Source organism: Cervus elaphus, chromosome 23 (assembly GCF_910594005.1).
Source record: "Cervus elaphus chromosome 23, mCerEla1.1, whole genome shotgun sequence".
NCBI lineage: Eukaryota > Metazoa > Chordata > Mammalia > Artiodactyla > Cervidae > Cervus > Cervus elaphus.
Window position 1 is genome coordinate 46155873 of NC_057837.1, and position 13884 is coordinate 46169756.

Here is a 13884-nt window from a genome sequence, read left to right on the forward strand (position 1 = left end):
ACCGACAATCCGCGAAGCGTCGGTGACTGCAGTCTGTTATCCAAGCTACAAGGCCATCTGGACTTCCTGCTGAAAAGGTTGGACATGGTTTTAGGCAAGATTTTTATCAGATCCGTGATGAAAACAAAGTCTCGAATGCATTACCGTCTTCCAAGGTTGGTGTCAGATTTTTTTCCCCTTGTCAGTTGCAAAACAAAGCGCAAAAAGATGACAAACCCAAGGAGCTGAGAATGAAGATATGCATCTCCAGAGGAAGCTTTGTCAAAGGCAGCGGAGGATAAACAAAAAATAAATTAGTTCTGGTTTTATCAGAAACTGGACAGACCTCCACTGGCATAATAGTCTCTGTGGCATCTCCAAGCCTTCCCAGGGAGTGCCCTTAGAACGCAAAGGGAAAATCCAAGATGCTCACAACAAAGGCAGATTGCTCTCCAAAACCTATCAGCAGGTCTTTAAATGTGCACAAAAAGAAAGACAGAGGGGAAGGAAGGAAAACCAATCCCAGGAAAAGTCAGGCTGCTTAGAAATCTCTTCTTGTTCTCTGTCTGTCTGTCTCTCTCTCTCTCTGTGGATGAGACACAGACTGTTCTAAAAAGGTTCAACTTTTCAGTCAAAAAATGTTGGTTTCTTAGCAACATACCTGCTCCCGAAGGCTGTGGGTTTTTTCTCCCCCCAAGTTATTGAGGAAAATTCTGGATGGTTCTCATGCCAGCATCATCCCCTAACAAGGACCCTCACATGGAGAACGGGCTGCAGCCATGGTACACACACCTCCACTCTCAGTCCTTGACCTGGGCCCCCGGTCGCAGACTTGCCAGGAATGGGCTGAGACTTCAAATGGAGGACCAGGGTCACTTCCCCCAGACGCACAATGTCCAGGGGAGGGACAGAGTTTCACCCTGCGGTACAGCCACCACCCCATGAGGGGACACAGGCCCCTCACCTGCCCCAGGTACAACACGGCCCCGGCAAACACCCGCCTCGTCGTATCAGGAAAAAGAAAACTCCCAGCTCGGTCTGTGTGTCATGATCCCAGATGTCTTCACAGAGAAGGAAGAACCCAGCCTGGCCTCAGAGCCCAGCACTCTGTCTAACCAGGGGATAAGTAGGCTTTGCAGTAAAGTGATGGTTGCTGGAAATGTAATTTACAAATTGCTTTCCACTTCTCTCTGGGCAGACGTTTTTTTGTCTGCTCTGTTCCCACAAGTGCAAGCCCTGGTGCTCTAGGTTCTCTTAGTTTAGTTGAGATTCCCTCTGGGACAGGCTGGGAATCTCAGGACAGAAGGATGGATGGATGGGTGTGGTGTGGTGTGGTGTGGATGGGGAAGCAGAGCGTGGTTAAGGATCAGGGTAAGCGTGGACCCTGTGCTCTGGGCTCAACACCCAGCCCAGCTGAGTGTCCTGGGGACAGTGACCTTGACGAGGAGGCTGAGGGCAGGACCCAGGGATGCTGCATCCATGCAAGGTTAAGGGGGTGGGGCATCCGGGGACCCGCCTGGAACCACGTGGGACTGACTTCCTGTTGTGGGTCCTGATTCTTGCTGAGTGTGGTGGGGGCACCGGTGAGGGGAGCAACCCTCAGGCCTCTGCGTGTCAGCTGACTGTCCCCAGGCGAGGATCCACCCCGGGCCCCATGTCTTCAGCGGAAGTTATGGATGGGTGAGGCCCGAGGCCCCACGTGGAACAGCTCCCGACCCTGGGGCGCCAGGGTCCAGTCTGTGCCTGAGGAGTGAGGCAAAGGCCAGGTTCAGTGTCCACATGTGGAGTCAGGAAGGCCGCCAGTCCCAGACAGAGCTGGGTGCCCTGTGGAGACTGGACACCAGCCTGGTGGCCAAGCAGCTGGGTGGCCAGGCCAGGCTGGGGCAGACACTGACCGCCATGCAGCCTCCCCCCACCCTACCCCTGAGGCCCTGAAGGCTCACCTCAACCCCTGAGACGGCCGCCAGGCTTTGGGGACCCTGGGCCTGTGGTCCCCGGAGCAGCTCCCAAGTGTCCGCTCTGCCCAGAGGACGCCTGGGAACGTGGACCGCAACGGCAACAAGGGCTCTTTGTCCCTCCACCGCCTCTGAGGACCCTTCATCCACCCGCAGGGGCAGGACGTGAAAACACAGTCCCTTTCACGGAGATAAAGGCCCTCAGTGGGGCAACGCCGAGTCCTTTCAGAGTGCAGGTGCCTCTGGCTAAGCACCACCGGACGTGAATCTAGTAAGAACGCACTGTCACCCCAGAGGATCTGCTGTGCTTCCAACACACCCGGGGGCGTCGTCTCCACAGCCCATTTGATTTGTTTTCAGCGAATTTGCATCATCACCCAGCACTCCTGTAGATTCCATGAGCACGTTGGGTTTCTGTGTCCTCCAGGCCCGTCCACATTGTCGCAGACGCAGGACCCCCTTTTTCATAAAGGTGAACACGACTCCATGGTGTGTGTGTACACACATCGCGAGGCTGGTCTTGAGTATGTGATCCCTCAGCTTTGTCTGCCTGGGAGACACCCTCTCACCTTCATTTGCAAAGAGCGGCCTTTTTCTTTCCTTGGTGCTTTGAGGCCTGCAAGGTTTCTGCTGAAAAACCCGGTGGGGACCTCACGGGCGTCCCTTATCCAGGATGAGTCCCTTGCCTCTTGCTGCCTTTAGAAGTCTCTGTCTGTCTATGACCTTCGCCATGGAATCACCGCATGTCCTGGCATAGACCTCGTGCTGCTCAACCCGCTTCAGATCCTTTGCTTCCTGAGTCTGTGTCTGTTTCCTTCTCCAGGTTCAGGAAGCTTTTTTATTGCTGTTTCTTTAAATAAGCTTTCTGCCTCTTGTTCTGCCTTTGCTCTCCTGGGCTCCCCATAATGTGTCCATCAGTCCTTTAACCTTGTCCCATAAATCCCTCTCCTGTCCATCCTTTTTTCCTTTTTTCTCCCCTGGATAGTTCCAAGTGACTTGTCTTTGAATTCACAGATTTCTCTAGAAAGAGAAATTCCTGCTCAAGCAGGTCTGCTGGTGAAGCTCTCTGTTGTGTGTTTTCATCACAGTCATTGTATTCTCCAGCTCCCGAATTTCTGTTTGGTTCTGTTTAATGATTTCTGTCTCCATTAAGCCCCTTGTTCTGTTCATGAATTGCTTTCCTGGTTTTGTTGAGCTGTCTATCTGCGTTCTCTCGTAGCTCAGTGAGCTTCTATGAAAACAGTTGTTTTGAATCCTTTGTCAGGAAATTTGTAAATCTCTGGTTTTCCCAGTGCTGTTTACTGGAAACGTGTTTTGGTGTCATGGCTCCATGTCCTTCGCGCTCCTGGTAGTCACATCTTGCCTTAGTGTCCATGAGTTGAAGGGACGGTCGCCCTTTCCAGAATTTAAGGACTGGCTTCAACAGGAAAGCCCTTCACTTGCTGTGGTGCTGGGCACCAGCTGGTGGCATGCATGGTGGCCCGGGGGTGGTACTGGTTCCCGGAGTGGGAAGCACCAGGCAAAGGGTCCAGGTGTGCATCCCACGGTGCTGCGTGCAGGGTGTGGGGACGATGACCTTCCCCACCCCGGATGTCCAGCTGCCTCTCCCGCCTGTCTCACACAGGAAGCACGCGGTGGTGGATCCCTGGTCTTGGGCCTCCATGAACTTGAAGAATCGCCCAGTCCCAGCTTTAGTCAGTGCTACAGGTGTGCTGTTCAAAGCTAGTTAGCAATTTAACCTACTTTATTTCTCCTTTGGGAACTGATTCTCAGGTTAAAGAGATTAGGGTCCAAGTCACGAGACAAAGGGTCTGAGAGCTCAGCATTCGGAGAACGGCGTTGACATCCTGGTAATTTTTTGGAACAGGTGTGAGGCTCCCTTGCTATTCAGGCAATAGCTAAACAACCGCTTCCAGATTTAACAAAAGCTAAGAAAGTAAACTCCACTTCCTCTGAGGGGCTGCGCTCCCCACAGAGAGCCCTTCCCTCTCGATGCACAGCAGTGATTCTTCTTGTTTACGTCGTCTTCGTTTCCAGACGAGCTCAAACATCCATGAATCAGCCCCAAACAGAGGCCCTCATCTGTGCACTTCCTCATGTTTTCACACTAATGAGAATTTAAAGATTCTAATTAGACCCAGATGCAAAATATCTCCCTGAGAAAGCACCAGTGCAACAAAAACAGAAATATCACATTTTCCAACGTGGTTTTAGTTTTCTTCTACATGTTTATTGTATTGAAGTTAATTGTTTAAGCAGTAACTGCTGTTAACATGTTTAAATGAATGTGTCTATATCTCACCATTCAGATAATTGTGAGTAACTACAATTTACCTAATCGATATGTAGATATGCTGGCATTTGTGCACACAACCTCAACTCCCAATTATTCAAGATAATGAACGTGGGGTCTCCTTACTTCTTCTCTTGGGCTTGTTGGTCTGTGGACAGGTGACCACGGTGGCCGCCTCTAGGACTATGTGTGGGTGAAGGGAATGGGCTACCCTGGGCACTCAGCTCCAGGCAGGCCCCCAGCCCTGGGGGGATATTGAGTCAGGGGCTCCTTCAGACAGAGGACCCTGTCTGACTCATCTCTAGATTTCAGAAGCTTGAAATCAGACTTGAAACCCACTAGTGTCTTGCTCAATAAATTTTGATTAATTTCTCTGCCCTGGGGTGGGGGTTTGGGGGCGCTCTAGAGGCCCCAAAGGCAACATACACTTTGACTGGGTTTTGTGGGGGTGGGGGAGTGGTGTGTGTGTGGGATGGGGGTCTTGGGGTGGGGGACTGAGGAGGGTGGGGATGTTGGAGTGGGTGTGTGTGGAATGAGGGGGTGTGTGGAGGGTGTGGGGGGATGTGGTGTGGGAGTGTGTGTGAGATGGGTGTGTGTGGAGTGGGTGTGTATCTGGATGATGGATGTGTGTGGAGGATGGGTGTGTGGTGTGGGGATGGTATGGTGTACGGATGTGTGTGGTGTGGCCATGTGTGTGGTGTGGGGTGGTGTGTGGAGGGTGGGTGTGTGTTGTGGGGTGGGAGTGTGTGTGGGGTGGGTATGTGTGGGGTGGGGTGTGTGGCGACGTGTGTGTGTAGGGTAGGAGTGTGTGTGGAGGGTGGGGGTGTTGGGGTGAGGATGTGTGTGTGGTGTGGGGGTGTGTGTGTAAAGGGTGGAGGTCTGGGGTGGGTGTTTGTGTGGAGGGTGGGTGTGTGTGGGGTGGGGGGGTGTGGGGTGGGGGGGTGTGGGGTGGGGGTGTGGATGGGGGTGTGTGTGGTGTGGGAGTGTGTGGGGGGTGGGGTGTGTGGGGGTGGGTATGTGTGGAGGGTGGGAGTGTGTGTGTGTGTATGTGTGTGGAGGGTGGGTGTGTGTGGGGTGGGGGTGTGTGTGGAGGTTGGGTGTGTGTGGAGTGGGAATGTGTACGGAATGGGGCTGTGTGTGGGGTAGGTGTGTGGGGATGTGTGTGTGAATGTGTGGGGGTGGGTGGGTGTGGGTGGGGTGTGTATGTGTGTGGGGTGTGTATGTGTGGAGGGTGGATGTGTGTATGTGTGTGTATGTGTGTGGGGTGTGGGTGTGTGTGGGTGGGTAGGTGGGTGTGGGGTGTGTATGTGTGGGGGGGTGTTTGTGTGTGTGTGTATGTAGGTGGGTGGGGATATGTGGGGGGGATGTGGGGGGGTGTGAGTGTGGGTGGGTGTGTATGTGTGTGTGTGGGTGTGTATGTTGGGGGGGGATTTGGACACTGCTATTGCCAAAATGATCAGGAAGGGGCCGCTCAGGCACCAGGCTGATAAGCTCGATGTGTGTCAGTGACCCCAGAACACCTGGCCCGAGGCAGACAGCAGGATGGACAAGTCAGAAAGACGAGTGTAGACCAGCCAGGCAGCTGGCAGTACAGTCAGCCTGACTCCAAACCTTCGTGTGATGTTTAAAGGTCTTCCAAACTGAAAAATAACAACAAATGTAAAGGTGATAAAAGATCAGCAAACGGTCTAACTGGTGAGCATCTTCTCACCCCAAATTGCCAAGTTGTCACTAAACCTGGCTGCGTGAAGCTTTGATGTGTATGTGATTTCTCCTTACAATCGATGGATTCACAGTGCACATCCGTGCCCAGGGGTGTAGGTCAAGTCAATAGACAGCTTTCCGGTCCCCTCAATGTTCACCCGTCGTCCAGATTCTTTGAAAGCATGCCCAGTAGATGGCATACCTTGGGGTCAGGGTCATCCAGGGAGCAGGGAGGGATGGCCCAGGGGAGTTGTGGGCACAAGAGAAGCCGTTTCTGGAATGGTCATCTTGACTGTCACTGTCCAAGCTCTGTGCCGAGTTCAGAGCTTTTCCATGGTGCCGGGGAACAGTGACAAAGGCCTTCCATTTTTCATACCTTCCTTCAGATTCATTATAGGCATCAGTAATTCAAGATATAGAATAATTGAATCGTTGCACACGTGTTCACCAATCCTTGACGTTGAAATTAATGAGGCTTTATTGCCATTGTCGGTAAACAGGAGCCATGACCAAGGCCCGGAGCCCAGCTTTTCCTTGGACCCAGAGGAGTGTTGAGAGGGAGGCTGGGGAAGATCCTCGCCTGTTCATGTTCATGGATCCCCTCTGAGCCGTGCCCACCCTCTGGCAACCTGATGACCATCCCCGCAGCTTTTCCCCAGCCTTCTCGGTTCCGGCCACATGGATGGCCAAGAGCAGACACAAGTCAGCCCCACTCCCTTGACCGCTGGCAGCCTGCCTCTGCCTCCAGGTGCCCACCCACCTCATGTGCTATAGGCAAGGTGGACAGGAGGGTGAGGGTGCCCCATCCTGCCCTGCCCATATGCAAATCTAACCTTTCTGATATTCCAGCAGCATAAACCCGAAGGCGGGATTTCAGCAGGAAAATATTTACCCACAGCTCTCTCCCTCATAATCTATCGATTTTAATATCCTCCCCACTTTGGCTGAATGTCAATTTTACCCCAAGGACTGCTCCTGCAACACATTTTATTTACTTAGGCTTTTCAAAATATTAGTGTTGGAAATAAGTGGAGTTTGAGTCTTTTGGTGCTCCTATTTAAAGTTTATTTTTCCTATTTGAATAATGCCAGTAATTTGCTTCGGTAATTGGGGCCGGCGGGCAGCATGCAGACCACATACACACAAGTAGCATTGCATTCCTGTTTTCACTGGGAACGCACAGCTCATTAAATGCCGAGCCAACTTCCCCACTTAACCTCTGGAAGCGGAGCCACCTGATGATCACCATCGTTTAACCAGAAGCCAGTCCACTCTCCTCTGATCACTTCTGTTCCAAGTGTCCAGCCTGTGCCAAGTTCTCCACGAACAGCATCAGCGGACCCCAGACGGAGCTCATCAGGCCCTGAAGGGGCTGGGCGGCTCTACAGACTCCGCAGACCCCACCCCAGTCATCCCGTCTGCTTCTGTAGAAGAGAAGGGGGCAGGCCCCTGGGTATCACGTTTCCTCCCACTGTAAGCCCCAAAAGAGTCCGTGACCCACTTGGGGAAGACACAGCAACCCTCTCCTGCTACCAGGGACCTTCGGATAAATCACCAGCCGCCGGACATCCTCTTTTTCATATTTAACAAGGAATTTATGTTGCACACGACGCTTCAGCTCATTATTCAGGATTTTTGCAGTGTGTCTTTAGAGCTTCTCTGCACAGGGCTTTCGATATTGCAAAGCTGGCTTCTCACCCATCCCCACATCCAGCCTCTACTGTGCCACCCAGACCCCACCAGACTCTCCCCTGTCCGCTGTCCTGATGGGCAGACCACCCACCCTGAGGGTGCCAGGAGGGGCTTCACCACGACTCTCACTGGGCTTGTGCCCAGGGGCTGAACCAGACCAGACTTGGGGGTCTCTGTAGGACCCCTCCCCTCCCCATCAGGACGGACTAGACCAGAAAGCATTGATGCTGCACTGCACAGCCTGTGGGCTGGAAAGGCCCCCTCAAAGTTTGCTATTGGTTGGGGTGCTCGCCTCCACCCTAGGAGACTGAAGGAGCTCCACGCAGCCCATGGAGGCACCCTGGAATCCGAACTTACCAAAATAATTCAAGACACAAGCTTGCTTTTAAGTATTTAGCTGCTTCTACCATAAACCAAATGGAGAAAAATCAAATTATCTCAGAGTCTGATTAGTTGGGTTTACAGTAACCAGAGTTGACTGTATGTATTAAATCTCAAGTGATTAAAACATTAAAAATTCCTAGTGTTAAATTAGACAGTAAGTCTGCATCTCCCAACGTGAATTCTAAGTTTCTGCCTGGCTTCTAACACACCACGTAATCAACAACAACATTTACACATATAAATCCAACTATGAAGAACTACATGCAGCTGCAAGCATATATGTGATTTAATTAAAGCCAATCACTGAAAATAGTTGCAGTGCTGGGGATGAGGGGATGGGGGGCTAGGGAGATGGGGGAATGGGGTGTGAGGGTGGAGAGGGTTTGTGAGGGAAGGAGGCCTGAGCACAGAAAGCTCCAGGTTGAGTTCCTTATGAAGCCCAGTCTGTTCATTTCCCAGAAGGTCTGAGGAGACACCTCAGTGCCTTAACAGAGGACATGCACTTTTCCAATGCAGATGGTTATTCACGATTCTCCTCTTCTGACTTTTAAACCCAGAAAAAGTAAGGGTCGTAGTTCAATATATAAACATTCCATAAAATTCCCCCTGGCAAAACTACAAGCAAGACTTTTCAAAGCCACCCTAGAAAGTAATGCTGGTTAAATACCAAAGAAGTGAGACGTCTCAAAGCCGCCCTAGGAAGTGACACTGGTTAAATACCAAAGAGATAAATTTTAACCAGCTAAATACCCCTGTACATCTTAATTAGACTGTCCTCCACCCAGAGTAAGAAAAGTTAAAGAAATCTTTGCTTTTTTCTTTCTACATTCACCTTTATAAAATGTTAATTGAGAAATACGCTTAACATAAATGTCAAGGACCCCTTAAAAGGATAAAGAAAAAAGGCTTGTAGGGAGATGTTTAAAGGAAAGTCTTGATGGAGCGTGGGTGGTTCAGAGGCCAGATGGGGACGGGGTGGGAGGGGGCTCTCAGAAGTGGGGGTAGGGGGCTCTGGACCCCGCCATCCAGGAAGCACCTGGAAAGTCACTGAAGAGAAAGGGTGGTTCCCAGATGTTTGGGTGATTCCTGGGTGTTGGGGTGATTGGTTCTGTGACACAGGGAAGAAAGTGGGAACCAGCTGTCAGCAGTGTGAGCACCAGAACCCCCCCCCTCCACTGAAGAAAGCCTCTGCGAGGTGGGAGGGAGGTGGGGACAGTCCCCCCCAGGGTCCTGCTTGAGGGCTCGTACCCCAGGGCCATGCTGGACCAGAATCGCCGTGGCTGGCTTGCCATCTTGAGGCCGGGGGGTCACAGAGTGGGCAGCGGGCCGCGGGCAGAGTGGAGGAGGAAGAAGGCGCTGTCACAAGGCTGCTGCTTGTGTTTTCCAGGAGTTCGCAGACGCCGTGTCCCAGCTGGTCACGCAGAAGTTCCGAGAGCTGGCCGCAGGCCTGGCCTCAGCACACGCCCGCCACAAGGCACTGGCTGGGATTGTCATGACCCGAGGTAATGCCTCCCCACCGGGAAGTGGGGGCAAGCCTGGAAACAGAAACCCCTGCCCGTGAAGACACGGAACAGAGCAGATAGTCTCCCCCCTAGAGCCCCGAAGAAGGGTGACTGGAGGGCACGGCAGTCCCTTTTCGTCAGGCATGTCCCCACACCCCATGGTCAGGGGGACCGCAGCATCCTGTCTGCAGGAGCTCAGGCAGGGTCGGGCCCCACAGGAAACCCCTTACCCTGAGATTCTTCAGCCGCTCTCTCAGGATACACACCACCTATACAAGACCATTGCAGGAGACAGAAGGCAGGCCTTCCCCAGCCCCCACCCCTAACCGCTCACGGATGGTGACAGAACAGGTGACAAACAGCCCATCAGGGCTGCTCTTACCAGCCAGGTTCAAGAAAGTGATGCTTAGTTTTAAACCATCAATTTGGGTGAAAACATCTCACTACTAAATAACCTACTAGTAGTAGCTAGCCATCTGGTTATTTGAATTCAACTGTTTCTAGGTGCAAAGTTTGAGGTGAGCTGGTAATGACCTACCAGAGAACAATTACTGTCCAAAAGCATGGGTGTTAGAAGCCAGACAGCTGGCCTGCTTCCCTCTCACTCTAGACACCAGAGGCTCCTCCAGGGCCACCGAGTGCAAGGCCTCTGGGGTCGGGGCGGTAGCACAAGGACACTCACTCAGTCTTTCCACGTTGGGAAAACACAAATGAAAATGCCTCCTCCCAGGGTAAGCTGGTGACTAGGACGAAAGACATGAAGAGCTCTGGAATATAAGAATCACTTTATAAGGGTAATGTTCTAAGTCAAAGGCAAGTCTCTTCCATCAGTGACACTTGAATTTGGGGCAGATGCCCCACAGGAACCACCAGCGTTCGGTAACCCTGCCACTCTGCCTTGATAGAATCAAAAATGTCCCAAACTAAGGACTAAGAGCCCCCCTCCCCAGTCCAGACCACTGCTGCTGGAGGCAGCCCTCCATCCACGTGGCCACAGCAGGCAATCCACGTAAAGAAACTAAATGCATGTGTTGACCAAAATGTTCATTTGGGGCTTTCCATAAAATGTTACAGAAAACCGCAAACAAATTTTTTGGCCAACCCAATATAACATAGGCTTTCCCAGTGGCTCAGTGGTAAAGAATCCATCTGCTAATGCATAAACACAGGAGCCATAGGTTCAATCCCTGGATTGGGAAGATTTTCCTGGAGGAGGGTGTGGCAACCCACTCCAGTGCTCCTGCCTAGAGAATCCCATGGACAGAGGAGTCTGGCGAGCTACATAGGTTTGCAAAGAGTTGGACAGGACTGAAATGACTGAGCACATATGCGTGCAATATTACATGAATGTGAGACTTTACATGGTAAACCTACACTGATTAGTAACTTATGAACATGGAAGAATAAATTACTGAAATTTACTTTCCTGTTATAAAGAGAAGGTTTAATAAACATGTTGATTAAAAAGAGACTAGGAAATATTTTGCAAAATAACTTATAGAAATGTTTTCAAATATTCACTTAAAGGTGATGGGCAATGTAATCATAATTCTAATTCAGTTATCTGAGCAAATGCCTAAGAAACTCTAAAAGGGGGTGATGTGTCTTTTTCTAGCTTTTATAACATATATTACAATGTTATAAATTAAGTTTACTTTGAAATAAAACCTGACATGTCATCCCCTCTATTTTTAGGCAGGAAGCCAGGTCACCCACATCAATTAGCTCAGGAGTGAGACTGATGCCATTTTGTAGCCACTTTGAGAAATACAATGGCAGAAATATATAATTATGAACAGAACAGCTTTTAGCTTTATGAAAACACTGCATTCACTGGGAAAAGCACAGAGAGAAGAGAACTTACAAATGGAAGTTTCCATCCCTGGCCCCAAGCAAACTTGGAGGCAGACATTTTAACCATTTTTAATTTTGCTCTTGTGACTCTAAATACTGTGCTGGTTCTATGTTTCAAGATTTTCTATTATAAATCTTATCAATTGATTCACACTATTAAATATGGATACTATTTTATTTTCCATTTCTGTATCTATAGTATACACTCAACCCTTTGCTTTTCACCCTGTTAGACTGGATGGGGCGTCTCCACTTACCATTTTGTAAATTGGGGCTGGTGGTGTCAACCCTGTCTTCCCCCGGTGACGTCTCTGCATGTGGACAGATTTTTATGTCATCACCGATGACGTTCATACTCTCTTCTGTGTTCTGTGCCTTGGCTGTCTCCTCTATCTCGCCTCTGCCATGAGTTTAAGGCTGAAACTGCTAAGAAGCATCTACACTCAGGATGCTATAAATTGCATGGCAGAGTCAGGTGACTTGCAGGAAGCTCACAGTTCTCGGTCCGGGGCGGGGACATCTCTGAGGAAAAAGCCTGTCCCCCTTTCGGGTCACATCCATCCTCAAGCCCCCCTCCCCCCGCCCACCTCTCAGACCATGTGACACTAAAGGTCGGTCCGAGCAGCTAGACCTCCTTAAACCACCTTGGGGGGTGGTCATGTGACCTCCAAGCCCTCGCACCTGAAGGGTGCACCAGTGCTGGAGTCTCTGCCTGCCAAACCAAGGGTCCCATACCACCCGCCTGGACCACTGTCTCAGCATCCATGCCATCTTCCTTCTGTCTCTAGAAACATCCTTAAAATGTGTAGGACAGAAACTGAATCTCCACACCTCCAGGAGCTTCTTGACCCAGGTCTCTTGCTCCTGGAAGGGTGAGCTGGGGTGTCTGAGCTCACGCTTGCTTGCCCTGGGTATTTTCCAGGGCTTTTCTCTGCTCTCTCGTCCAGTATCTCTGACTAGGAATGTCCTAACTGACATCTGTTTGCAGTGGTTGCCCCACCCCTGCCACGGGAGAGCAGGGTATTTTTCACTTGAATGCTATGTAATTTCTTAAGACTGTGTAGGTGTGAGCCAGTCACCTTCCCTGACATATTTAAGTCATTTATTTTGTAATTCTTCCTGTATCATTTATTTGATAAATTCCTTCCTTCATTCACATTTTTGTCAAATTTTCAACATTCTCAGCTAACTCCCCGTCTTTCACCTTCCTGTTAATCTACCTTTTACTCTGTGTTCCTGGAATTTTGCAGGCAAGAATACTGGACTGGGTTGCTCTTCCCTTCTCCAGGGGATCTTCCTGACCCAGGGATCGAATCTGGGTTTCCTATATTACAGGCAGATTCTTAACCATCTGAGCCACCAGGGAAGACTTGCTGTTAATCTACCTTTTACTCTATGTTCCTGGAAATTCCCTGTGTATGTGACAGCTCTTCCGCTGCCCCATGTTCTAATTTTTACAAGCTATTGTCCGCAACTCCTGTCTCATCCTCTGGTTCCTGTTTTTTCAGAGGATGCACCTCTTATTTCACTGCCAGCCAGTCTCTTCAGGTTTCTCTGACTCACCAGCACATTACTGAGCCTGTCTCTAGTCCCTAATCACAGTGATTCCTCTGTGATCGGTGGCATCTTTCTTTAGTTTCCACTTTTCCCTTTTATCCTGGTTATGATTTCTGTCTGAACATCCACATTTGTGAGTAAAATATTGGTCCAGTCATCGTAGGCACGGCGCACAGATTTCCCACCTGAACAGAAATGCTGCCCACCCCACCCGCCCTGTTTCCCCCTACAGGCGCCTCCTTGAGCAGAGTGGGCAGGAGTTGGTCATCCACAAGGGACCACCTGAGGCCGAAGCTAGGAGATGAACCTCCTGCCAGGCGTCCCTCAACCCCACGCGTCCTCTCCAGGGGGGCAGCCCCTGAATTAAAATGGGACGCAGGCTCTGCCTGCCCTCAGCCCCACTCAGCATCATGCTTTCTCGGCGGTCAGTGCTAGAAGGCAGGCCCATTCCCACACCCTCCACTCCGCAAGTCCTGGCGATCAAGCCCCACCCCCAGCCACGCTCCCCCTGGAACCCCTCCTCCCTGCAGGGCTGGAAATGGAGGAGAATCAGAGCCTCTGGACCCAAATCTGGACCCTGTTTCTGTGAAGCCCGGGTCAAGCTCTGCTCTGACGGCGCCCACTCTCCCATGAAGAAGCAATTTCTGAGCTGCTGTTTGTCATGAGTCTCAGTTGATATGAAAATTGTAATTTTGATAGCATTTCACATACACCAATCAGTTGATTGCCCCAACCCGGAGAAGTGGGAATGGTGGGAGTCTTTATTATTGATTTGAAGAAGTACAGACACCAAGACCAAGAGGCCAGGTGACCCTTGCATCTGATGGGGGGAGGGGGTGTGCAGAGCTAAGATGCAGCCACAGGCTCCAGTCCTTCGTCCACATGGCCCCAGACACAACTCAATGCACGGTGCTGAAGATCTGTCCATGCAACTGCTTAGTTCTAAGGTTATGAAAGAGCCAAA

The 13884-nt window shown here is 50.8% G+C and overlaps 1 protein-coding gene and 1 long non-coding RNA gene across 2 annotated transcripts in view; one reads left to right on the forward strand and one right to left on the reverse strand.

The window, feature by feature from the left end:
• The window catches only part of ADARB2 (adenosine deaminase RNA specific B2 (inactive)), a 227141-nt gene that overhangs the window by 198023 nt on the left and 15234 nt on the right, over positions 1–13884 (forward strand). The window contains exon 4 of the mRNA XM_043885038.1: positions 9395–9509. Coding sequence (XP_043740973.1) covers positions 9395–9509 — 115 coding nt within the window. The remainder of the gene's footprint in view (positions 1–9394; positions 9510–13884) is intronic.
• Positions 8981–11696, reverse strand: LOC122682188. Its single transcript, XR_006337254.1, has 3 exons — positions 11621–11696; positions 10192–10276; positions 8981–9542 (listed from the first exon to the last, which is right to left on the reverse strand). It is a non-coding gene; the product is annotated as an uncharacterized LOC122682188 (long non-coding RNA).